This window comes from Protopterus annectens, chromosome 1.part2, assembly GCF_019279795.1.
Source record: "Protopterus annectens isolate FY-2018-M chromosome 1.part2, PAN1.0, whole genome shotgun sequence".
Lineage (NCBI taxonomy): Eukaryota > Metazoa > Chordata > Ceratodontiformes > Protopteridae > Protopterus > Protopterus annectens.
Genome location: NC_056727.1, coordinates 1,224,346,592 through 1,224,374,438, shown reverse-complemented (window position 1 = coordinate 1,224,374,438; position 27,847 = coordinate 1,224,346,592). Strand labels below are relative to the sequence as shown.

The 27,847-nt window shown below is 41.9% G+C and overlaps 1 protein-coding gene across 1 annotated transcript in view; it reads left to right on the top strand.

Moving 5' to 3' along the window:
* Positions 1 to 27,847, top strand: part of LTV1 (LTV1 ribosome biogenesis factor) — a 388,845-nt gene that overhangs the window by 155,340 nt on the left and 205,658 nt on the right. Inside the window, exon 5 of the mRNA XM_044060085.1 lies at positions 19,982 to 20,120. Coding sequence (XP_043916020.1) covers positions 19,982 to 20,120 — 139 coding nt within the window. The remainder of the gene's footprint in view (positions 1 to 19,981; positions 20,121 to 27,847) is intronic.

Here is a 27,847-nt window from a genome sequence, read left to right as displayed (position 1 = left end):
GACCTGACATAAGCCAGGCAGGAGTAAGAGTCAAGATGAGGTGGGTTTTCATCCTGTGGCAGTTAGAATTTTAGTCTTCAATTTTTGGCTTCCTTCTATCCCTGCCACCAGCACGTAGCATCCTTTGGCATCATTGTATTTTGCGAGTGGATGTTAACAAATAAAAACCTACTGTGAGATGGCCCTAGTTCCACTGTTGAATGATAATGTGGTAGGAAACCCCACCCCATGGGCAATTCTCAGTCACCCATCCCCAGTCAATTTATTTGTTGGTTATTTGTCAACTGTGGTGGAATACTGATCCAAAGCATCCTTTTGAGCTTTTAGATTATTCTGGTTCCAGGTCACAACTGATCACTTTCAGTTCAGGGCCTTGCTATTTGGTCTTCACTAAATGCATGGCACTGATTTCAGCTCACATGAGACTTCTAGGAGTGTGAGCATTTCTGTACTTAGACTGCGAGTAGCTCCATTGTTGGATCAACATGCTTTAGCAAGACATACACTCCGAAGTGTGCCTGTCTTTGGCAATAACTATGAACATACACAAGTCCCATCTTGGGAACTTACCTTCATAGGTTGTTGCCACAGCACTCTAAGACAGCTGGCATTCCTTTCAGAGGAAGAAGTTTCCTCCTTAATGGCAGTGGTTTAGTGTCTACTTCAGCAAGGTCGGCCTCCAGCAGTTCATGTTCTCAAAGTTCTGGGTCTCATAATGCATTCACTTTGAGAGGACGATAGCGACTGTACTGAAGATCAGAATCCCTGAGCTGCATTCATCAAAAGCCACTTTGTGTTTCTGCAGGGAGCAAGCTCCCAAACCATCATATATATTCAGAGATTCTGATCCTCAGTACAGTCACTTTCGTCCTCTCATAGTGAATGCATTATGAGACCCAGAACTTTGAGTACATGAACTGCTGGAGGCTGACCTTGCTGAAGTAGACGTGTTTGTGTTTGTGTGTGTGTGTGTGTTTGTGTGTGTGTTTGTGTGTGTGTTTGTGTGTGTGTTTGTGTGTGTGTTTGTGTGTGTGTTTGTGTGCGTGTGTGCGTGTGCGTGTGTGCGTGTGCGTGTGTGCGTGTGTGTGTGTGTGTGTGTGTGTGTGTGTAAAATGGCTCTACTTTTAAATATCAAAATCCCAGAATGCAGAGGGTGAAAATACAGAGACCATAAGGTCAAAAAAATCCCATTACTGAAAAGTTAGTAGATAGAATGCCAGAATATCAAGTTCTTATGTGAATGTTGAAGTGGTGAAATTCTGCTCTGTCGTTTTAAGGTTTAGTGTTGGTATGTAAAAAAAAAAAAAAATGTGTAATGTATGGTCCTAGTTCCTGGTGTCGGAGAAGCCTTTGTAAGTTTAATGTTTAAGTCAGTAAATGAAGTGGTAGTAATTGTTTGGTATGTATTTGGAGTGGTATAGCTGTAATTTTATGTTTAGGTAGTTAGAAGTTTAAAATGTTTCTTGTTTAATGTACAGTAGGGATTGTGTTAATGTGGTGAGGTATAATGTGTATTAGTGGCATTTTACATAGAGTGTAGCTGTGTTACATATGTATGGTTTAAGTTGTTTAAAGTTTTTTGAGAAAATGTGGCTTTTTTGTAGTGTAGTATTTGTCAGACTGCATAGTAGAGGTGTTAAGTAAATGTTGGTTACCTATGCAACAGTCAGTGACGTGATATTCATACTGATGGTGGCATGAATATTTATTGTGTTTTTTTTCTCATTGCAGTGTGATCTCTGAGTTGATCTATTTAATTTGTTTGTGTGCGTGTGTGGGTGTGTGTCTGCGCTTGTTTGTGTGTAAAATGGCTCTACTTTTAAATATCGAAATCCCAGAATGCAGAGGGTGAAAATACAGAGACCATAAGGTACAGGGGGGCATAGCCTCCCTGCAAACCGTCGGAAAAAATATATATTTTTTTTGTTTCAGTTAGTGAGGCTACACTCCTTTTGTTTAAACTGGTATTGGATGTAGTGTATTATTGTAAAGTACAGTGTTTTAAGTTCTGTCATATTGTTATTAGGAGATACTTTTAATCTGAAGTATGTGTTGATGTCAGGTAGTGTAAAATTCGATGTTATGAGATTTCTATGTTTTAGCATTCAGGATTGTAAACTTTCATGATATTGGACTTCCAACCTTATGGTTTGGATATTTTTATCTTCGGTATTCTGGGATTTTGATATTTAAAAGTAGATCCGTAGATAAAATATCCAAACCATAAGGTTGGAAGTCCAATATCATGAAAGTTTACAATCCTGAATGCTAAAACATAGAAATCTCATAACATCGAATTTCACACACATACATACACACATACATCTATATTTGTATATATGTATATATCTATATTTGTATATATATGTGTGTGTGTATATGTATGTATATATATATATATATATATATATATATATATATATATATACACACACACGTTTACTATCATAACACACACACACACACACACACACACACACACACGTTTACTATCATTTCTCAGTGACATTGTGCGAGTGTTCACATTTCTGAATCAGAATATTGGAAATTACAAGAATGAACAAACTAAATGTAGAATGCAGCATTTCGGTAAAGACGACATCTCAGAAATGCCAACTTTACCGAAAATACTACACTTACGGTCAACAATAACAAAATGCACACTAGCATTCGTTGTTGCCCATTTCAACATTTTTTTCATTATTTTAAATTGTCGAATTGGGCGATTGGACATACGGAATTCAAATGAAGGGCAATGCCCGATCGCCCTTTTGATTGTAAACCATATATACGCACATACACTAATATTAATATTAATATTATATATATATATATATATATCAATATATATATATATAAATATATATGTTCGTGTTTCACTGCTACAGTCATTACACTTGGGTTATCCTGCCGTCAGGTGGTCCCACAGTCGGCCAGAGTTCCAAACTCTTGGTCCAGCGTCGGTTGCTGTCGCTTCTTCCCTGACATCAGTGTGCCAAGGGTATATAAGATGCAGCCAACGCCAATTTCTTCATTCTTTCTTGCCGTGCGGTGCCCGAAGCAAAAGCAGTTCGCAAGTTCCGGTCAGCCGACTCCTGAGTTTTTCAATTAGAATTTCAGAACCGAAGTCTTCAATAAAGCTAAGTACCCTCTTGGGGAAACTTTTTCTTGCCTCAGACTGATGTCAGTAAAAGTTAATAATTGTATTTCTTGTGGGAAGCAAATACCTCATAAGGATTTTCATTCTTACTGTATTCCATGCCTAGGCCCAGACCACGACGTCACTAGTTGTCGGTTTTGTGCTAGATTTAACAAACGCACTATTAAACGTCGGTTTGATTTTGCTTGCCATTACTTTGGCCGAAGATTTAATTATACCATGCCGTCAGAACAACTGACGACCGGAATACACAAAAAACGCAAAGTCAAGGATAAGGACAGGCATCTGAGGCCCAAAACTGATGATGAAGCCTCTTCTAGGCCAGTTGCCGGTTCTCAGTGAGGTGCATTCGCAGGCCCTGACACCCGCTACCTCAGAGCCACAGGCCGCCTCTGACTCCCACTTGGAGATGTCTAGGTCTCTGGATACTCAAGGTGTTGGGCCTACGGAAACTAACCCTTCAGATGGGTCTGGAGCCGCTGAGCAGGCATCGGCTTCTGAGGGTGTTTTCAGACCTTCACAGCTTACTATAAAAACTACAGCCAAGTTTAAAACTCCATTAAAGACAAAGAAGCAAGTACAGCATTCACCTGGACAGGCCTCCATGCCTAAAAAACAGATGCTCAAAATGGCCGAACTCTGATCGGGTACCCATCCCCCTCCTGATAAAAGGCCTAGGCAGGATACAGACTATGACTCCTCTGACCAGGTTTCCATTTCTTCTGATTCCTCTTCAGACCAGGGATACTCTTTACCCCCCTATGAGGACTCTGATGCTGAAGAATCAATTCCTTCAGCCTCTCCTCCTGAGGATTATTCTTGTGGGGAAACTTTACATACCATGAGGGAGCATTTCCATTGGGAGGGCCAGGATTACTCTGAATCCAAGCAAAGGCTCAGAGACTTTATTTTATTGCCTCAACACAGGCCCCTGGTTATTCCGCCAGTGTTGTATATTGTGGATGATGTGTTCTCTGAATCCAGTTTAAATCCTGATTCTTTGCCCCCTGCTCCAGTCAAGCCAGACAGGTACTACAGAGTCCCTGACTCTCACAAATGTCTATATAAAAACCCTGTTGCTGACCCAGAAACCATTTTCCAGGGTCCCAAAGGGGTAAAGGCTTCCACGGCTAAAAATCCAGTTCCCTCTAACAGGGATTCCAGAGCATTAGACAGATGGGGGAAGAAAGTTTACACTTCTGCAACTTTAGCAGTGAGAGCTTTAAATTGCCAGTTTCACATGCTTAAATTCCAGCAATATTTAATGCCTCTGTTAAAACAGAAAATGCTTACAATTTCAGAACATCCTGACTATAAGGAAATGTAGGATTTATTGCATGCAGCTGAAGAAGTGGAAAACATACTCTGCAATATGGTTTTGATTCATTAGAGGCTTCTTGTAGAGCAGCAGTTACAGGATCTGTGATTCGAAGGCATGCTTGGTTAAAAGAACAAGGTTTACCTGATCATGTTAAGGCTAAATTATTAGATGCTCCTTTACAGCAGGACATTTTATTTGGTGTTAAGGCAGAAGAGGTATTAAAGAAAATGGAGGATAAGGCAAACTCTATGCAAACAGTGAAGGATTTCTTACAGGTACAGCCACCTCGATTTAGCAGAAATTGGCCTTCAAAGAATTGGTCCTTTCCAGTGTCAGATAGACCACAAAGAGGCAGATACAGACTCCCAAGAGGCAGATCTCAGCCCCAAGGCTCTTACAGACCATGACAGTGGGATGCTTCAACCCCAAAAGGAGGTGAAGAAAAGTCACAACCTTACATGAAACAGTTCCAATGACTTCCCCCTTCGAATGCCAAGCACTTACCTTTTAGCAGCTCCCTTAGGGGGAAAACTAGCACTTTTTTCTCAAAATTGGCATACAATCACCCAAGACAAATGGGTTCTGAATATTGTGTCTCAAGGTTACAGGTTCCACCTTCACACTCTACCAAGGCTAAAAGGAATGCCAGACCTGCCACAAAATCAATAGGTAGAGGCACAAAAGCAAATTACAGCCCTCATGGACATGAGAGCTATTCTAAAAGTGCCACAACAGGAACAAGGACAAGGATTTTACTCAAGACTTTTCCTGGTCCCCAGAAAGGACAAAGCCTGGAGACCCATACTTGATCTTTCTACTCTAAATACTTACCTGCATGTGCCGAAATTCAAAATGTTGACATTACAGCAGCTTCTTCCCATGCTGGGCAAGAAGGCTTGGCTTGTTACTTTGGACCTCAAAGAGGCATGCCTGCATGTCCCTATCAGACAAAATTGCAGAAGATACCTCAGATTCATAGCTGGTTCAATGCATTACCAATTCTCTGCACTGCCCTTTGGCTTATCTACTCCGCCCAGTTCTTCACAAAGTGCCTGTCACCAGTAATTGCATTTTGCAGACAAAAAGGAATTCAAATATATACATACCAGGATGACTGCCTTATTCAAGCAGAGAGCAAGGACATTCTTCTAAAGCATCTGGCATTTGTAAAAAGGTTGCTAATTTGCCTAGGGTACACATAAATGAAAAGAAGTAAAAACTAGTGCCCTCACAAGAGATAATATTCCTGGGTGCCAGCTTAAATAGAATGGCCCAGATGGCTTATCTCATGCCAGACAAGCAAGGACAACTGACTCAGTACTTTCAATTGATGGCAACAAAAACCCAACTCCCTGCAAGAAAAATTCTGCAGGCCTTGGGATTCATGACATCCTGCATACTACTAATTCCATATGCCAGACTGCATATGAGGAAATTACAATGGTACCTAAAGAGTGTTTGAACTCGACACTGTCACAGTTTGGAAGCAGTAATACCACTAATTCCCTGCCTACAACAGGAGTTTCGATGGTGGGCACAGGCATGTCACCTCAACAAGGGATAGCCTTTCACTCTACCCACAGCCAGGCAGACACTAACAACAGATGCTTCGGATTACGCCTGGGGAGCACACATGGCAGGAAAATGTATTCAGGGCAAGTGGACTGCAGACCAAATGCATCTTCACATCAATCAAAAAGAGATGTTGGCTGTACAAAATGTCCTAACAGCTTTCAAGGACCTTCTGCATCCAGGACAACTATTACTAAAGACAGACAACACCACAGTTATGTGGTACATAAACAAGCAAGGGGGCACTCATTCTTACCCCCTATGCAGACAAGCCATGACCTTGTGGAACACAGCTCTAACCTATCAAGTTCATCTACAAGCACAATTCTTGCCAGGAAAGAAAAATACTCTGGCAGACGACTTAAGCAGAAACATCATGGATCCTCACGAGTGGAAATTAAATCCACAAGTATTCAGCATGATAACGCAAAAATGGGGGTGCCCAGACATAGATCTTTTTGCCTCCCCAATGAATTGCCAACTACAAAAATTCTGCACAAGGACTTATCACGCACAAGCATGGAAAGTGGATGCTCTCTCGTTCAGCTGGAAAAGCTTAAAAGTTTATGCCTTCCCACCACTGCCTCTCCTTTCAAAGGTACTCCTAAAAGCCAGACAAGAAAAACCACAGATGATCCTGATTTGCCCCAGACTGGCCACGCCAGCACTGGTACCCAATCTTAAAGAACTTAGCTCAAGGCCCACCATGGATTTTACCTCAAACTCTGCACCTTCTGACTCAACAAAACAATCAGATCCTGCACAGACAGCTCAAAACCTTAAACCTGGCTGCATGGCAGATTCATTAGTCAAGCAGACAACACCTCTCTCTAAAGCTGTTATGGATGTCATTTTGGAGGCCAGGAAGCCTAGCACCAGGAAATCTTATTCAGAAAAGTGGAAGAGATTCTGTGCCTGGAACCAGGCTCAAAGCTTTGACCCTCTTGTCCCAAATATTCCTCGGATATTACAATACTTAACTGAGATGCTGGACAAAGGACTATCCTTCTCATCCATTAAGATCCACGCCTCTGCCATCTCGGCTCATTACAACACAGATCCTCCTATTTTCTCTCATCTATTGCTAAAACAGTACCTCAGAGGGGCTAAAAACATAAGACCGCCACGGAGAGCACCAACACCAACTTGGCACCTCAATTTCGTCTTGGAAAAACTAACTTTACCTCCTTTTGAGCCAGCCAATTCAGCAGAATTAAAATATGTATCATGGAAAACAGCTCTGCTTCTGGCAATAACCTCAGCACGAAGAGTCTCGGAGTTACAGGCACGAATGGCAGTGGAGCCTTTCATCATTTTTCACCAAGACAGGGTTTCTTTAAGAAAAAAACCTTCATTTATGCTTAAGGTGGTATCCAGTGTGGCTCTTAACCAAACTATTCACTTGTCAACTTTTTATCCAAATCCCCAGAATAAAGGGGAGAGACTTCTGCATTCCTTGGACATACACAGGCAATTATGTTTCTACTTGGACAAAACAAAAGCTTTCAGAAAAACTGAGCAATTGTTTGTAGCATATGCTGCAGCATCACAGGGAAAGGCTATTTCAAAGCAGACCATTTCAAAGTGGATAGGACACTGTATCCGGTTCTGCTACACACAGCATGGGAAACCAGTACCTAGTAACATTAGGCCTCATTCCACCAGGGCCACAACCACTTCAACTGCCTACCTTAGAGGAGTACCTACCAAAGATATCTTGGAAGCTGCAACTTGAGTTCAGTGCACACCTTTACCAAGCATTATCACTTGCCTGTTTATCCAGAGCTGGCTTTGCCACTGCAGTGCTGCAGGGCCTCATAGCCACCCCAATCCTCTATAGAACCAGCCACCCTGACTCAGCTTTGGGATTCAACCCAAGTGTAATGACTGCAGCAGTGAAACATGATGAACATAGTACAGTTTTGTACCTACCATAAATGTAGATGTTAGTGTCTTCACTGCTGCAGTCCAGGTTACCCACCCGCCAACTCCTCTTTCTTAGCTGGGATTTATCTATACCTTTCACCCCTATACTACCTATGTGGTGTATTTGCTGGTAACTGAAGGTTTTGTTTTTACCTTTATTGTTTGTTTTATTAGCAATATGTATTGCCTACCTATTTGGGGGCACCTGACATCTGGAGCAAAAAAAAACTGAAGAAAATGGCGTCTGCTGCATCTTATATACCCTTGGTACACTGATGTCAGGGAAGAAGCGACAGCAACCGACGCCAGACCAAGACTTTGGAACTCTGGCCAACTGCGGGACCGCCTGACGGCAGGATAACCCAAGTGTAATGACTGCAGTGAAGACACTCGAATATCTACATTTATGGAAGGTATATATATATATATATATATATATATATATATATATATATATATATATATATATATATATATATAAATACATACCAACACCATGGTCGCACCAACCCCGAAGAAGGGTGGAAATTCCTCAAGAAAAGAATCACTTCAGCCACAACTCCTAGACAGTGATTTCTCTCTTTTTTTTTTTTTTATTTCTCCATATCTTTTGGGTTTCTAATACCCTGACAGGAATGGACCCCATTTCTGAGTCGAAGTATGATTAAAGGTCATGAAATTAGTATTGGTTCAATCTTTGTTAGACAGAAGTGCTCTTCTCAGCACCCGCAATGTGCCCAGTAATGACTCCTCCTGCAATTCATATGGAGTTGTATATATCTGTTGCATAGCTACGTATGATTGTAAATTATTTTTTATAAGCTCCATTGCTCCTATTAATATTGGAACTGTCTGGGTATTCTCCTTCCATATTGCCCTCATTTCTACCTACAAATCCTGTTGATTTATTACTTTGTGTCTCGGTGTACTTAAGACACTGTAGTAACTGGGTGTAAAAATTTTAATGAACAATGCTACTTTTGTCTTCTTTTCATGGACTACTGTATCTTGTTTTCCCGCATGTATTTTTTGAACTGTTGGTAATGGGTGATCCCATGTGATACAAACTTTTTCTATAATATTTTGTGGATAATGTTTCCAGTGTTTTTCAGCTGCTTCAACATTATGTTTGCACAATCCCCAATGCAAAAGTCTTGCCACATTATTTCAGTACACAGTCCTCCTGATGTTAGTATATCACAACCAGCAACAAGATGTGCAACTGTTTCCAATTCTGTTTTACAAAATGTACATTTATCTGTTTCTCCCCCATGTTCAGTGGACTTGTAAACCAATGTGTAAGTAGTCTGATATCCTGGGCCGCCAATATTAACCTTTTGTTTTACATTCATCTGTCCTTAACCATTCCTGTGTTCGATCATGATCAACATGAGCTTGTTCCAAGATGTTTCTGTACTTGCAACTATATTTGTGCATTTTCCACTTTTCTTGCCTTCTCATCTGATACTTCTTAGAATAGTTTTTTGTTTTTGGCACATTCAGTGGCTGCTTGATTTTTACCTACTTCTGGTTTGATTTCCATTCCAGCTTGACGCTGATATGCTTCTGCTAAACTAAGCAGGGAAGTCATCTTAGACTAAATTTCCTCATATTTTAAAACTTTCACTGTGTTTGGGTCTTGTGAGGTCAACAGATATGTATGCAGTCCTAAGATTTCCTGTAGAGGAGTTCTGATAGTCTGTGAGTTGAAGCTCGGGCAATTGAAGTAGGATAACATCTCATAGTGGCATCTGTACAGATGGTTCCCAAGGATTTTACAGTGGACTATTGAAATGCAGTGGGATCAGTCTTGTAAACCATTCACAACAGGATCAGTCCATCTCAAATGGTCAGACTGAGCCTAATCTGTTAGACAAACCTCTCAACCCTTCCTGTGGAACCCCTTTCACCATATTAATACCACTTGCAGTGGTCACCATGGATGCATCTGCTCTACAGTGGGTGGTCCTTTTAGAGCAAAACTGTTCAAGGTTTGTAGACTTCACAGGAGGCGTCCTTGCACATAAATGAGATGAAAGCGGCCCTCCTAGCATTGCAGGCATTTCTAGATGAGCTCTCTGGGTGCATTTGCCAAACAGTCAGACAATATGGCACTTTTGTGGTACTTGAACAAACAATGAGGAACCCAATCTCACCCCTTGTGCAGAAAAGAAATGAGAGCATTTGAATGGTTCCTGACCTCACAGTGCTTTCTGACTACAATACACATACCTGGGCCAACCAACTTGATTGTGGATAAGTTAAGTAGACAGATCCTGTTACCCCACAAGTAGTCCCTGAACAATAAAATAGCATGCAACATATTCAAGAAGTGGGAGACATCTTGCTTGCTGCAGCCTTTTTGATTCACAATTCAACACCAAATTCTCCCACTTGTTCAGCATAGTTCCCTAGGAAGGTGGTCAGGCAACCAAGAATGTTGTCTCCCATGTCCCCCCCCCCCCCCGGGTCTCCTTTACACCTGTACCCCCTTCCTCTGGTTCAGAATCTAGTACAGATAACCAAGGTTTGCAAGTCTTAACTCATTTTCATAGCCCTTTTTTGGCCCCACCAGACTTTATCTTTGTGACCTCATTTGAAGGGGAGACCCATTCTCCTACCATATGATTCCACCCTGATAACTCTCTTATCAGGATGGCCTCACCAGACGTTCAGTCCCTTTATTGAGCTGCTTGGTTTCTCTATTTCCATCATTGGCCAGTAACTCTCAGTTCCCTCCTGATGTTATTGACCAGATTACAGCTTTGCATAAAACCTTGAACAGAAGAATTCATAAAGTTAAATGAAAAGAAATTCTCAGAATGGGTCTCCTGATGTTCATCGTGCATACAGCTGCAGTCATAACAGATGGGTTCTCCTGCCGTCAGGCGGGTCCTCGGTCGGCCGAATTCCAAAGTCTAGGTCCGGCGTCGGTTGTCGTCACTTCTTCCCTGACGTCAGAGTGCCAGGGGTATAAAAGAACCAGCAGACGCCATTTTCTTCAGTCTTTCTTGCCGTGCAGTGCCCGAAGCAGAAGCAGTTCGCAAGTGCCGGTCGGCCAGCTCCTGAAATTACGAAAATTTTGCAACCGAAGTCTTCTTTAAAGCTAAGTACCCCGTTGGGGAAACTTTTTTTGCCTCAGACCGATGTCAAGACAAAGTTAATAATTGTATTTCTTGTGGGAAGCAAATACCGCATTAGGATTTTCATTCCCTCTGCATTCCTTGCTTAGGCCCAGACCATGACGTCTCGGTCTGTCATTTTTGTGCTACATTAAACAAACGCACCATTAAGCACCGGGCGGAGTTCGCCCAGCATTATTTTGGTAAAAAATTTAACTATATTATGTCGTCGGATATTCCGACTCCAGTTTTGTCTAAAAAACGCAAAGATAAGGACCGACACACGCGGTACGCGGCCTCCACCGTCACCACGCCAAAGCCTACTACAGGTGGTCCGGTTCTCGGCGAGGCGCCTACGCAGCCCCTGCCTACCGACGACACTTCATTGGTGGTGTCTTCAATGCCCGAGGTCGCAGGCTTCTCGGCCCACATTCCGACTACAGATACCGAAGCCACTCTTGGTGGTGAATCTCAATATGTAGACAGGTCTGCCTCCTCTCAAGGTGTCTTCAGACCTTCCTCTTCTTTTTCTATCAAGGCTTTCACTAAGTCTAAAGCAGCCATGCATTATAAGAGACGAACTCCACAGGGCCCTTCCCCAGGCCCCATGCCTAAAAAACAGATGCTTAAAATGGCTGAGGATTTGATTACTCTTATCAGGGGATCTCAACCCCCCCCCGGACAAAAGGCCCAGAGTGGAGGAAGAATCCCCCTCCTCTGACCAGGCCTCCATTATTTCAGAACACTCTGATGAACAGGAACATTCTTACTCCCCTTTTGAAGATTCTGATGCTGAGGAGTCCATTCCCTCTGTCTCCCCCCCAGAGGATTACTCATTTGGGGAAACCTTGCATACATTAAGGGAACACTTCCACTGGGAAGGCCAAGAGTACTCAGATTCCAAGAAAAGGCTTAGGGACTTTCTCTTGCTACCTCAGCACAGGCCTCTAGCTATACCTCCTGTCTTAGACATCCTAGATGATGTGTACTCGGAGGCCTGCCTTAACCCGGATTCTTTACCTCCAGCACCAGTCAAGCCTGACCGGTATTACCAGGTTCCTGACTTGCACCAATTTTTATACAAAAGTCATGCAGCTGACCCAGAAACTATCTCACAGGGCCCCAAGGGAATTAAGGCCTCCACTGCAAAAAACCCATTACCTTCAGAGAGGGACTCCAGATCCTTAGAAAGGTGGGGAAAAAAGGTATACACCTCGGCCACCTTAACCATGAGGGAATTAAACTGCCAGTTCCATATGCTAAAGTACCAACAGTTTCTGTTATCACATTTGAGAAGCAAAATGTCACAACCTGAACAACCAGACTTGAAGGAGTTGCAGGATTTGATACATAGTGCAGAACAAGTGGGTAAACATACCAATGCAATGTGGTTTTGATGCTCTAGAGGCCTCATGTAGAGCTGCTGTTACAGGATCAGTCATACGTAGACATGCCTGGCTCAAGGAGCAAACCTTACCAGATCATGTCAAAGCTAAATTACTAGATGCCCCTCTTCAAAAGGATGTATTATTTGGTGATAAAGCTGAGGAGGTATTAAAGAAAATGGAGGAAAAAGCTAAATCAATGCAAACAGTGAAAGATTTTCTACAGGTACATCCTCCACGTTTCAGTAGAAATTGGCCTTCCAAAAATTGGTACTTTCCAGCCACTGACAGACCCCAAAGAGGTAGATACAGGCGCCCGAGGGGCAGAGGGCAATCTCAAGGATCATATAGGGGCAGACAATGGCAAGCTCCTACACAAAGAGGTGGTGAGGATAATTCACAGCCAGTCAGAAAGCAAGCCCAATGACTTTCCCCTTTGCATGCCAAGCAAGGCTCAAATGGCAGCACCTTAGGAGGAAAACTGGCATTATTTTCAAAAAATTGGCATATTGTCACAAAAGACAAATGGATCCTGGACATTATAAACAGAGGCTACAGATTCCATTTTCACACCCTTCCAAAAATGAGAGGCATGCCAAACCTGCCACACAATCAAAGGGCAGAGGCACAAAGACAAATTTCAGATCTCATGGACATGAAAGCTATTCAAGAGGTACCTACTCACGAACAAGGTCAAGGTTTTTATTCCAGACTATTCCTGGTACCAAGGAAGGGAAAAGATTGGAGACCTATATTGGACCTATCCATCCTAAACACATTTTTACTTGTACCAAAATTCAAGATGCTCACATTACAGCAGCTTCTTCCCATGCTGGACAAGGAGTCTTGGCTGGTAACATTGGACCTCAAGGAGGCATACCTGCATGTCCCAATCAGACAAAATTGCAGAAGATACCTCAGATTTCTTGCAGGTTCAACCCATTATCAATTCTCTGCATTGCCCTTTGGCTTATCTACTGCACCCAGAGTATTCACGAAATGCCTGGCATCAGTAATTGCCTACTGCAGACTTCAAGGGATACAAATATACCCATATTTGGATGACTGCCTGATCCAAGCGGACAGCAAACACATACTTCTGAAACATCTGGCTTTTGTAATAAGGTTGTTGAATTCTCTGGGATACACAGTCAACAAAAAGAAATCACAAACACCCAGATGGCCTACCTCACGCCAGAGAAGCAGGGGCAACTAACTCAATACTTCAGAACACTAGCAAATTTCACCAGGCTGACTGCAAGGAAAATCCTGCAGGCTCTGGGATTCATGGCATCTTGCATCCTACTAATCCCATGTGCAAAGCTGCATATGAGGAAACTTCAATGGTACCTGAAAAACCTATGGTCTCAACACAGCCACAGTTTGGAAACAATAATACCACTAATTCCATGTCTTCAAAAGGAATTTCTGTGGTGGGCTCAAGCATGCCAAACAAACACAGGTCTCCCATTCTGCAAGACTCAAGCAAATCAAGTCATCACAACAGACGCCTCGGACTACGCCTGGGGGGCGCACATGACAGATTGGTGCATTCAGGGCAGATGGTCCCAAAAAGAAAAGCACCTTCACATCAATCAAAAGGAAATGCTAGCAGTAACAAATGCTATTACAGCTTTCAAAGACCTTCTGCATCCAGGTCAATTATTGATAAGGACAGACAGCACCACAGTAATGTGGTACATAAACAGGGAGGAACCCATTCATACCCCCTGTGCAGGCTGGCCATGTCACTTTGGGACATGGCCCTGGAATTACAAATCGAACTTCAAGCACAGTACTTGCCAGGCAAGGAAAACACGCTGGCAGACAACCTAAGCAGGAATATGACAGATCCACACGAATGGAAGTTGCATCCTCAAGTTTTTACAGAGATAATTCAAGCATGGGGAAGGCCAGACATAGATCTCTTTGCCTCCCACAAAAATCACCAATTGACAAAATTCTGCTCAAGGACATTCCATCCACAGGCCTGGAGAGTGGACGCTCTCTCTTTCAGTTGGACAACAATGACAGTTTATGCCTTTCCACCTCTTCCTCTACTGCCCAAAGTTCTACTAAAAACCAGAGCAGACAGACCAAAGATGATTCTCATTGCTCCAGACTGGCCAAGACAGCACTGATACCCACTCCTGAGGAGCCTGACGCATTCCCCTCCATGGACCCTACCTCGAATGCCTCTTCTTCTGACTCAGCACAGCTTCAAAACTCTTCACAGTCAGCTGAAAACACTCAATCTGGCCGCATGGAAGATTCCTTAACATCACAACAGACCCTACTCTCCAAGGAGGTGCAGGATGTCATTTTGGAGGCCAGAAGGCCGTCTACCAGAAAAGCTTACTCCAAAATGGAAACGGTTTTGTGCCTGGAATGAGAAAAAGGGCCAGGATCCTGGAAAACTGAATTTACCTCAAATATTACAGTATCTAGCTGAGCTGCTAAGCAGTGGACTTTCATTCTCCTCCATCAAAATCCATGCCTCAGCCATTTCTGCAGAATACAACACTGATCCACCTTTATTCTCTCACCCCCTCTTAAGACAGTTCCTCAGAGGGGCAAAGAATATAAAACACCAAGGAAACAACCAATACCTGCTTGGGATCTCAATTTCATACTAGAAAAGCTGACCCTGCCTCCTTTTGAGCCAGCTGCCTCAACAGATTTGCAATATTTGTCCTGGAAAACAGCTTTCCTTCTGGCTATCACCTCAGCTCGTAGGGTATCAGAACTACAAGCCCTCATGGCTGTGCAGCCTTTTATCATCTTCCATCAGGACAGAGTTTCCTTACGAACCAACCCGTCCTTTATGCCAAAGGTGGTATCCAGGGTAGCTTTGAATCAGGCTATACACATACCTACCTTTTACCCTAATCCTCAAAACAAAGGGGAGAGGCTACTACATTCCTTGGGCATCCACAGACAGCGTTATTATTTGGACAGAACAAAGCCTTTCAGAAAATCAGAACAGCTCTTTGTGTCCTATGCTGTAGGAGCTCAAGGGAAACCAATTTCTAAACAGACAATCTCAAAATGGATAGCCCACTGCATACGCTTTTGTTACTCTTTTCATGGTAAGACTGTACCTGCAGGCATCAGATCTCACTCCACAAGGGCCACAGCTACCTCTGCAGCTTTCCTCAGAGGAGTTCCTACCAAGGATATATTGGAAGCAGCCACTTGGAGTTCTGTGCATACCTTTTCCAAGCACTGCCACCTACCATTATACTCCAAAACTAGAGCAGGCTTTGCCACAGCAATCTTGCAGGGCATTCTGGCTCCTAGTTCCACCTAGTGCCTACCACCCATTTTGTAGCTTTGGGATTCTACCCATCTGTTATGACTGCAGCTGTATGCATGATGAACATAGTACAGTTTTGTACCTACCATAAATGTAGATGTTCGAGTGCTAATACAGCTGCAGTCCAGGTTTCCCTCCCTCCTTCCCCTCTTGGGGTATTCTTTTATGGTGTATTTGCTTGCAACTTCTGTTTTTGATTATATTGCATTGCTTTATTACACAAATTTATGTATTGCCTTCCTTCTGGGGGCACCTGACGTCTGGGGCAAGAAAAACTGAAGAAAATGGCGTTGGCTGGTTCTTTTATACCCCTGGCGCTCTGACATCAGGGAAGAAGCGACGACAACCGACGCCGGACCTAGACTTTGGAATTCGGCCTACAGAGGACCTGCCTGACGGCAGGAGAACCCGTCTGTTATGACTGCAGCTGTATTAGCACTCGAACATCTACATTTATGGTAGGTACAAAACTGTACTTTTTCAGCACTCTTGGAAGAGGTGTTAGCATTTTTAACAGATATATTTAAGAGAGGGTTTAGCTACTCCCCAGTTGAAGTAGCAAATTTATGCTTTCACAAGGGTTTACCAAATCCATTTGTTAGTTGCTCACTCTTCTTGTAAGGTATTCATCAAAGGCATTTTTTCATTAAAGTTCTCCTTTAACCAGACAGGCTCCAACTTGGTAAATTGATTTTTCTGTTTGTACTAAATAGAATTGCTTTCGAACTGGCAGCTTCAGCTGACCTTACATTTTTGTTATAGAAAATGGAATTTTTTGTAGTTATGACGTCTGCTTCAAGCCCTTTCTTCTTAATATCCCTACATCATTTTCAACCAGACAGACCATCAAGTTGGACAAAACCTTCTACTCAGACTAATTTAAATCAAGGTATCCATCTGTCAGTGTGTTTTACCTAAATATTCTAATTGGGGAGAATACCTTTTGCATTGTGTAGATGTTCACAGACGGCTACGTTTTAACCTGGAATGCACAAAATGCTCCAAGAAAGATGAGCAGCTCTGTTTTTCAGCTCCGAGGCTCGGCCAAAAAATTGTCAAGGTTCAGTGGCAAAATTAATTAAATTTTTTTACACTTAAGTGGGCAAAAAGCTTTCTGTCCTAACAAAGGATCATTAATTTAGGGCTTAAGCTGTGTTCATGGCTTTTTCCCATAGTCATCCACATGAATATTACTGTGCTGGCTACATAGCTTTGATAAAATTATAACCTCAGTTCTCTTTCTATAACAAGAGCATACCTTGGCATAACCATTCTCAATGTTTTACTGGAATAGGCCACCCTGGTTAGCTGGGGTCTCTGTCCATCAGTTCTAGTGTTGGGACAGAACCTGAGAAATACTTTATTGAAAGTTAGATTTTTCCAGTTTCTGTCTGGACACTGGAACTACCCACCCTTCTCCCCCTGCCAGATTGTCATTTGTGAGGGATCTTTGAGGGCCTGTACTGGATGGATCTACTTCATATCATAGCATACCACAACAGTGAATTACAGAATATAGAGACCAAAATGCCAAACTCTGTAATCGGCAGACTTCACAGTGCCAAAGGTTCAGAACATTGAAACACTACTACATGCCCCATCCTAAACACTTACAAATCTCAGAAAACAATTAAAAATAAACACTAAATGGACTGCTGTACACCAGCTCCGAGATTGCACTACAGTGGGGAAAAGGTTAAACTACTGATATGTATTGTACCGTGATCTCCACCAACAATCCTTACAACAGGTAAGTTATCATAAAAAGTGCAGACCTTTAATTCCACTGTTCTCATAGCTCTGAACGAATGTTCGTTACTGGATATCCTTTTCATTACTATATATTGGCATATTTCTGTTTTGCTTAGTGTTTGCAGTCACAGCCTGGAGAAGACTGCATGAGCAAGGGATTGTGGGCAGGGAGGAGTTAGAGGTATGAAGGCATCATTTCTGTTACTAGAGGGCACCAAATGCACCAATCTTACAGTTCCAGTTTTCGGATTGTTGCCAGAAAAATGTAAAGTTCCAATAAATAGATGTGTTTTTTGATTGCTATCACTTCAGGTAGAATAATTTCAGAATTCCATGCCTTGTCTTCATCATATCAAAATTTTCACAAAGATAACTTGCGAACTATTCCTAGCTTAGCATCAGAGTCTAACCTAAACCAAGCTATTAACCATCAAGTACTCTTAATGTCATTCTGTCAGAGAATATTTATTGCACACCTTAGTTGTGCATAGACAACTCAAGATTTTATCTTCATAAAATGATAACTTTCAGAAAGGATTCTCTGTTAATCTCCTTTGCCTCTTACAGATTGGGCACAAACATTTCTAAACTGATGCTGTCCATGTGGATATCTGATAATTGTTGTTAGAGTAGACAAAGACCATACACATTTTTTACCTGTGAAAACAAAGGCGCGTTCTACTAGATTTATGTCAAGTTTCCACTTCTTTTTTTTAAGAATTTGTCCATAGATAACATATGCATAGTAACAACATGGTCTACTTTGCACACCTCTTCCCAACTGAACATCATGTCTAGAACCATAGCTGTATTTGGAGCTTTGGTTCTGAAAGGTTTCCTGTTATGATTCCACTGGAAATATCTGATAGCTTGTGATTCTGTCCCCATAGTCAAACTGGACAGACAGATGATATAAAATATGGAAGTTATATACTTTTCTTAACACTGGATCCTTTTCATCCAAGTCCGTATGATATGTAATCCCTCCCACCATCCTCCTTCCAAATTGCCACGTAGTTTGTATAAGATTATAGGTCATGTTTCTGTACCAGTATGATTAGTCACTAGGCCGCAAACTCGAGCTGAAGGAATAGGTTTTCTGGGAATTATGGGAATGTTTTGAAGACACTTGAGGCTAATGGCTGGGTCAGATAAAAGAAGAGGCATGTTTACCCAACAGTCATATTGGATAGACTTGATAAAAGGAATCCAGTGTTACTATAAGTAAATCTGTTCCGTATTGTCTTTTTTGCTTTATTTACAAACTAAAAAACACATCAATAAAAACTTATACATTATAATTTAAGCACTCCTTACTCTGTAGATGGCTAATGTCCTAATGGTACCAGTATATTTTGGTTTGGTTTTAATTACTCCTATTCAAAGTAAAAGGCTAAATGATTTTTCAAATGTACTGCCAATTTAATCAAAAATATCCCTCATTTTTCAAATACTTGAATGCTGAAAAACTGTTCTGCCCTTAGTTTCACTAACAGCCTTTCATTATAACCTATTGCTATTAATTCAAGAAATGTGAGGAAAATAATGTTTTTCATTTTTGCTGATTAACAAAAGCGCAGTGCATTTTTTTCAGACATAGTTTTTTATATATGTTTGTATTCCAAGTAAGTTTAATGTTTACAGTAGTATGTTAACATTATTATTTTATAGATCTTTACTGTTTTAAAGACCCTTTACACTTTATTAAAATTGAAGAAACTTTTTTTTTTCTGTTTACCTACATGTAAGGAAATGTTTAAAAAAAAACACTGATAGACATTCTTGGTAAATGAGGAGTGCTTACAGCACAACTTAATTTATTTAGTGGTAGGATGGAAAAAGGGGCATAAGGCAGTTCCTCTAACAAAATAATCAGCATGAGAATTCTGAAACTCTAGAGTACCCCCATCAAATTAATTAAAACCACAACTCATTTTGTCTTCCTCAAAGGCCTTGCAAGCTAGTAGAGCATGTGTTTTGATAGAATTTAATAGTAGGTATATTAATAATGAGCCATTCTTAGAAAGTAGTTTTTCACAGATAAATTGAACAAAAATATAAAGGGATTTACTCTCTCAGCTGGTTTCATTAGTTGGGTGCCAGGTGCCAAATTGTATGGATTTTTTCATTTAAAGACTATGAAAGACCACCTGCATTTGATGCAATTCAGCAGCATCAAACACACATTCTCATGTTTTCTAATAAAACTAATGGCATCCTCCAAAACAGGAAAATGAGGTAAATCTTGAGGCAACCCAAAATGACTCTGCACAGACTATAGTGTGATATAAAATAACCATTATTCATTACTGATAAAATAAATCATTTTGTGCAGAACTTTTTTCCAGTTGTGTGTGTTTAATGTTAATTTAATCAACATGCAGGTAATTTAAATGAAGCTAAAAAGTAGTTTGTTGAATTTTCTAGGGTTGCAGCTCGACCTGGATCCTGATGTTGTTGCTGCACTAGATGATGACTTTGACTTCGACAGTCCAGAGAATGTCCTCGAGGATGATTTTGTTGTAAAGGCAAACCAAGCAGAAAATGGAGATGAAGGTGACTACAGGTGTGTGAAACTATGGGCAAACTTAAATCTGAGAATGGAAAAGTTGCTGCTAAAATAGGGGCATGATATGGCATATTGTAATTTTAAATGCACATTTTTTTTTGCCCAGCTTTATTGCCCCATATACATACAGGGTTGCTGGATGCCATCCTTCACTTTTTTAAATGGTTGCTTACTGCATTTTACATTCTTTTTACCCAACATTTTCCAGTATGCACCCGTGTTAATATTAAGTCATTACCATTTTGAGATTGTCTATTTATCTGTTTAACTGCCCCGGTCATCAAAAAAGTAAATTAACATGGAAGAGTCTTTTCTGATTTGATGCCCTGGGTTAAATAGCTAGTGTGGGATGATATGTGTAGCTGCTGGTGTTGCAGGCATAATGTGTTCCTTGGAATGAAGATTGTATGTGCAGGTATAAAACCCCAAATCTTCTTCCTTGCCCAGCATTCCCATGTCTCCCATTTTTTTTTTTTTTTTTTAAACTAGTGTGTATAGATGTCCCCAGGTTGACAAGTACACACACATATTTTGGGGGGCTTATTTAAAAGGTTTGTGGTATGCTTTAATAAAGAATCTATCACCAACTGAGAAAAATTAGATTTATGTTACCCTAAGATGTCTAGAAGATAATAGCTGTTCAGCATAGTAATATCTTTTGTCATCTAAACTATTGGACCTGTTTGATTTTGTGTTTTGTCATGGCACTCCATAGCTTAGTGGTTGTGCTTGGGACACGCATACCAGTGGCCCAGAGTTTGAGCCCTTTGAGTTTTGGTGCTCCTTGAAGGTCCATTTAGTAGGATTTGGTTTCAGGTCGGAAAGTTTCAGTGCCTGCCACTTTTGGTGATATGACCACAAGAGGCTACACAGTTTTTGAAAAAAAATAAAAAAAAATAATATTTACCGCACCATAAAACGTAATGTAACTGCTTCTTATCTCAAAACGTCCGTGCCTGTGGAGTAAACTCATCCTTTCAGTTAAACTTAGCCCTTCAGTTTGTTCCTTCAAGAAATTTTAAAATTATTCAGACACCCACAAGTTCCCTCATGGGATCCAGGACATGAAGCTACACAATGACCATGTCACCAAACCTCTGAAACGGTGAGCTCATTCAATCAAGGGAAAAAAACTCTTGTCTACCTGGTCAGACAAGGAAACAGACAGACGTGCTCGGAAGTAATTATGTTTGCGCTGGGTTTGTTTCACCACCCTTTCTCTTTATGCATTTCAGGCCACATCTTTGATTAATACCAAAGTCTTTCTTGGCCATTTGGAAGAGCCAAGGGTATAGGCTATGCCTAAAGATGAAAACCGTTTCCGGAAATCCTGTTTAATGCATTTATTTTCTCTACTATCTACATGTGGCCAAACTAGAACCAGTTGTTGTCTGCTGTTAGACAGCCTCAAACTCAGAACAGTTTAAAAAAGTATCTACATTCATCTTCTTAACTCTAAAGTCTGCCCCTGCTGTTCTTGTCCTGGTTAAGCAGTTGCTCCCTCAACCAGTATTCCTTCTAATGTTAATGTTAATTAGGCAGATACATGAAGGATCACAGGCAAGAATTAAAGTGGGAGGGTGCCTCTCTTATTATTTGTGTTTGAACAGAGGAACTAGGCAGTTATTTAGAGCCATTGGCAAAGAAAATAAGGGACCAGTTGAAGTGTATAACTGGTATGGTAATCAAAAAGTTGGCTTTATTTGAGGCGATATTTAGTACTTGATAAATCCAGAAAAGGACACTTCGATGCTGTGGAACATTTTGAGACACTTTCACATCTTTTCAGGATATAAAATGAATGAAAAAAAAAACAAAGGCTATAGGTGTATATTACGTACTCACACAAGAATTGGGTAAGCAATACTCATATTTATGGGGACATGAGCATATGAAGTTTTTAGGAGTATGGCTTAAAAAGATTTCCATTATGGCAGCTAAGGATATCAGGGAAATGACTAAATAAAAGATGATACAAAAACTGGAAGCTCTTGTTAATGGATATAGATAGTAAGATGCAAGCACTGAAATGTTTAGATGTTCTTCATCTCACATTGCTGCAGTCCTTACATATGGGTAGTCCGCTGTCCTCGGTCGGCCCGAATACCAAAGTATAAGGCTGACGTCGGTCAAGGCGCTTAAAACTGACATCAGGAAGTCAGGGTACAAAAGCGCATGACCGACGTCATATCCTCAGTCTTTTTTGCCGCATGGTCCGATGCAGAAGCAGCGTTGCAAGTGCCGTTCGGCGTTCTGAAATTTTCGAGTTCGGAGTTTCAGACCGAATCAAAGTTGGCTAAGTACCCGTTGGGAATATTTTGGTTTTCTTGCCTCAGTGTTTTACCGGATGTCAGAAAAAGTGAATAACTGTATTTCTTGTGGGAAACAGATACCGCATAGGGATTATCATTCTTTGTGTATTCCTTGCTTGGGGCCTGAGCACGACGTTGTTGGGTGTCGCTTTTGTGCTAGGTTCAATAAGCACTATTAGCGAAGGTTAGATTGTGCTAGGCTGGTCTTGAGCGGTGCAATTATAATATGCCTTCTCAAGAAGCGCAAAGACAAAGTTAAACCCAGGCAAGAAGAGTCGTCCGTTCGGACGTTGGTTCTTTCAGTGGAACCGTTGGTTCCGACAGAGGCTTCTCTGGAGTCCCAGGGGGAGACTTTGATATTGCAGGATGTGGCCTCTCAAGAGGCAGGTCAGGCTGAAGGGGCTTCCCAAGTTACTGTACTCCCCTCCCTTCCTAGGGTGGTTAGGCCCTCTCCTTCTGTTTCCTAGGCTTCTCCCAGAGGCAGGCCAGGTTTAGCTTCTGTTGGTGTCACTCCTAGTGCAGCAGGGTCTGTGCCCAAAAAGCACGTTCTTAAAATGGCAGAAGATTTGATTACTCTGATTAGAGGTTCTTTGCCCCTCCTGATAAGAGGCCTAGAGTGGAGCCAGAGTTGGGGAGTTTTGAGCAGGCTTGGATGTTTCTGAGTCTTGCTGAAGACTTGCAGGAGTACTCTCCTTATTCTGATTCTGATGCAGATGATTCTACTCCTTCTGCTTCTCCTCCAGAGGATTTTTGGTTGTCAGAGGCGCTTCATTCCATGAGGGAACATTTTAAGTGGGAAGGTCAGGACTTCTCTGATTCCAGGAAAAGGCTTAGGGAAATTTTGCTTTTGCCTCAGCATAGGCCCTTGGCTATACCTCCTGTTCTGGATGTTGTGGAAGATGTGTTTGCAGAGGCTTCACTTAATCCTGATTCTCTGCCTCCTGCTCCTGTTAAACCGGATAGGTATTACAGGGTGCCTGAGGCTCATAAGTATCTTTATAAGAGTCCTAGGGCGGACCCAGAAACTGTTAGTCAGGGACCTAAGGGGGTCAAGGCCTCTGTTGTCAAAAATCCGGTTCCTCCAGATAAAGAGGCCAGAGCTTTGGATAGATGGGGAAAAAAGTCTATACATCTTCTACCCTAGCTATGAGGGCCTTGAATTGCCAGTTTCATATGTTGAAATATCAAAACTATCTTCTTTCTCAATTGAAGTCTAAGGTGGATGCTCTGGCGGAAGGCATTGAGTGTAAGGAGTTACAAGATTTGGTGCATGTTTCAGAGCAGGTGGGTAAGCATTCTTTACAATGTGGTTTTGATGCTGTACAGGCCTCGTCTAGGGTGGCTGCCACTGGTTCAGTTCTTACGCATGGCTGAGGGATCAGAATTTATCTGACCATGTTAAGACAAGGATTTTGGATGCTCCTTTACAGTCTGATGTGTTGTTTGGTTCACCTGTGGAGTCAGTCTTGAAGAAAATGGAAGACAAGGCTAAGTCCATGCAGGCTGTTAAAGATTTTTTGCAAGTACAGCCTCCAAAGTTTAGTAGGAATTGGCCTGCTAAGGGGTGGACATATCCTTCTTATGATTCTCAGTCTAGGGGTAGATCTAGGCGTGGTAGGGACAGTGCTGAGAGTTCTTTCAGACCTAGAACAGGGAGTTCACCTGCACAATCTTGGTGAGGGCAGGGGCCAGTCCTTTCGTAAACAGGCCCAATGACCTACCTTTTCAGCTGCCAGATCCTACTTGCCTGGCAGCTCCTTTGGGAGGAAGGTTGGCACTTTTCAAGGAAAATTGGAATTTGATTACCCAAGACAAATGGGTATTGGATATCATACACGAGGTTACAAGTTTTATTTCCATACCTTGCCTCCTTTCAAAGGCATGCCGGACGTTCCTCCTCAGCAAAGACTAGAGGCTCACAAACAAATTTCTCTGCTACTTCAAATAGGGGCCATACAACCGGTCCCTCTGCCAGAAGTGGGCCTAGGATTTTATTCTCGCCTGTTCCTAGTACCAAAGAGGAACACGTGGAGACCAATCTTGGATTTATCTATCCTCAACACATACCTGGACATTCCCACGTTCGAAATGTTGGCGTTACAACAGCTTTTACCTCTGCTGGGCAAAGATCACTGGATGGTGACTCTGGATCTCAAGGAGGCTTACCTTCATGTTCCGATCAGGCTCAGTTGCCGAAAGTATCTGCGTTTTCGGGCTGGGACTTCTCATTATCAGTTCTCTGCATTGCCCTTTGGCTTATCTACTGCACCCAGAGTGTTCACGAAGGTTCTGGCTCCAGTGATAGCTTTCTTCAGGCTAAGAGGAATACAGATCTATCCTTATTTGGACGATTGCCTGATTCTGGCCCAAGGAAAGGACGAACTTCTTCATCATTTACAGTATGTGATAGCAGTGCTAAGATGCCTGGGGTATTCTGTGAACGAAATAAAGTCCAGTCTAGTACCCTCTCAGGACATGTGCTTTCTGGGTGTGAGACTGAATACAGCATCCCAGATGGCCTTTTGACCCCGGACAAACAACAGAATCTTTCTCTTTACTTCCATCAATTGTCTCATCAGTCCAGGCTGACTGCAAGGACAGTCCTTCAAGCCTTGGGGTTCATGGCATCTTGTATTCTGGTGCTTCCCAATACCAAACTGCATATGAGGAAGCTACAATGGTATCTCAAAAATGTATGGACACAGCACTGCCAAGATATGGACACTGTCATTCAGATAATACCTTGCATTCAAAAGGAATTTTTGTGGTGGGCTCAGGAATGTCACCTAAACAAGGGACTCTCTGTGACCCGGCCAGAGGCGAGTCAGATTCTAACGACAGATGCCTCAGACAAAGCTTGGAGAGCTCATCTAAATGGAAAGTGGGTACAAGACACGTGGCCTGCCAGACTTCAACATCTACATATCAACTTGAAGGAGATGTTAGCAGTCCAGTTTGCATTAATAGCTTTCAAGGATTTACTTCTTCCAGGGCAGGTGTTGATTCTAACAGACAACACAACTGTCATGTGGTACATCAACAAGCAAGGGTTCTTATCCTCTATGCAGACAAGCAATGATTTTGTGGGAGACTGCTCTAAGTTAACAGCTAAATCTTCATGCAAGGTTTCTGCCGAGCACAGAACTCCTTAGCAGATGTGTTGAGCAGACAAATTATGGATCCCCACGAGTGGAAATTGGATCCTCATGTGTTTCAGAAATTGACAGTGTTATGGGGAACTCCAGACATAGATCTGTTCGCTTCTCCACTAAACTACCAGCTGCCAAAGTTTTTCACAAAAAGGTTTCATCCCACAGCTTGGAAAGTGGATGCTCTCTCATTCAATTGGAGCAATCTTCATGTGTATGCCTTTCCACCTCTGCCTCTCCTCCCAAAGGTACTCCTGAAGGTCAGACAGGACAAGCCAAAGATGATTTTAATAGCTCCAGATTGGCCTCGACAGCACTGGTACCCATTACTGAGAAGTCTGGTGCCTCCATGGCCTTTGCCTTCGATTCCACACCTGCTGTCTCAGGAGAACAGTCATTTACTCAGTGTCAAACTTCACTCTCTACATCTAACAGCCTGGCATATTCTGTTTTAAACCCTGGAGGGTCTCAGCTTCCACAGCAAGTTTTGAATGTTATTTTGGAGGCCAGAAGGCCTAGTACAAGGAAAGTGTATGCAGATAAATGGAGGAGATTTTTATTTTGGAGTACAGCAAAGGAATTTGATGTTTCTAAGCCTAATTTAAGTGTGGCTCTTCAATATCTTACTGAGTTACTGGACAAAGGTTTGTCCTTCTCCTCTATTAAGGTTCATGCTGCAGCAATTTCTGCTCACTATGACTGTGACCCACCATTGTTTTCTCATCCTTTGTTTAAACAATTCCTTAGAGGGCAAAGAATATAAGACCCCTAGAGCTCCTACTCCTGCTTGGGATCTCAATTTTGTGTTGGAGAAACTCACTCTACAACCTTTTGAGCCTGCAGCTACTGCCGAGTTGAAATATTTATCATGGAAGACTGCTTTTTTGTTGGCCATTACCTCTGCGAGAAGGGTTTCTGAATTACAGGCCCTTATGGCGGTTGAGCCTTTCTTAATTTTCCATAAGGATAGGGTATCTTTGCACTAATCCTTCCTTTATGCCTAAAGTGGTTTCTAGTGTGGCTTTAAACCAAACTATTCATTTGCCTACTTTTTATGCAAACCCCCAAAATAAAGGGGAAAAGATTTTGCACACTTTGGATATACACAGGCAGTTATTATTTGAGCAGAACTAAAGGGTTCAGGCAGTCTCAGCAGTTATTTGTTTCATTTGCTTTGGGTTCTCAGGGCAAGCCTGTTTCAAAACAAACTATTTCTAAGTGGATTGGGTTTTGTATTGCTTTCTGTTATTCCCATCATGGTAAGGAGATTCCAGCTGGGATTAGGCCTCATTCCACTAGGGCTACTGCCACTTCTACAGCTTTTTAAGGGGTGGCAACTAAAGATATTTTGGAGGCAGCTACTTGGAGTTCAGTGCATACTTTCTCTAAGCATTACCACCTTCCACTTTACTCTAAATCTAGGGCTGGTTTTGCCACTGCAATTTTACAGGGCATTTTGGCAGCTCCCAATGCTTTATAGTTTTGCCATCCTCCCTTACCTCTGCTTTGGGATTCTACCCATATGTAAGGACTGCAGCAATGTGAGATGAAGAACATAGTACAGTTTGTACCTACCATAAATGTAGATGTTAAGATCCACATTGCTGCAGTCACCCTCCCTCCTTCCCTCTATAGTTAGAGGGTTGTGTGGTTTGGGTTGTGAATATTGTAAATATTGTAAATAGGATTAGTGCAGGGGTGGTTGTTTGGGTTTTTGCTGTCTTTTGGTTTTGGCCTTTCTTTTTAGGGCCTTCTGGGGCAAGAAAAGACTGAGGATATGACGTCGGTCATGCGCTTTTGTACCCTGACGTCCTGATGTCAGTTTTAAGCGCCTTGACCGTATACTTTGGTATTCGGGCCGACCGAGGACAGCGGACTACCCATATGTAAGGACTGCAGCAATGTGGATCTTCGAACATCTACATTTATGGTAGGTACAAAACTGTACTTTCCTTTAGTTTTATGTACAGATAAAGCATATTTTATCAACCAGAGGAGACGTTGTGGACAGTAATAAAGAATTGGGAGGGAATGAGGGCAGGAGTTAAGTGGAATAAGATAATCCTCCTAATAGAGCAAGGTGGTTTAGGATTACCTGATTGTGGTTTAGGATTACTTGATTTGAGTAGGTATTTTAGAGTGTTGCAGTTAAGGCTGCTGTATGTAATGTAAGCAGTAGGTTACACTTCAGAGTAGAAAGGGATGATGGTGGTGATGACTTGGGAGTGTGTTGGATTTTGGATGCAGATCCTTGAGAATAATA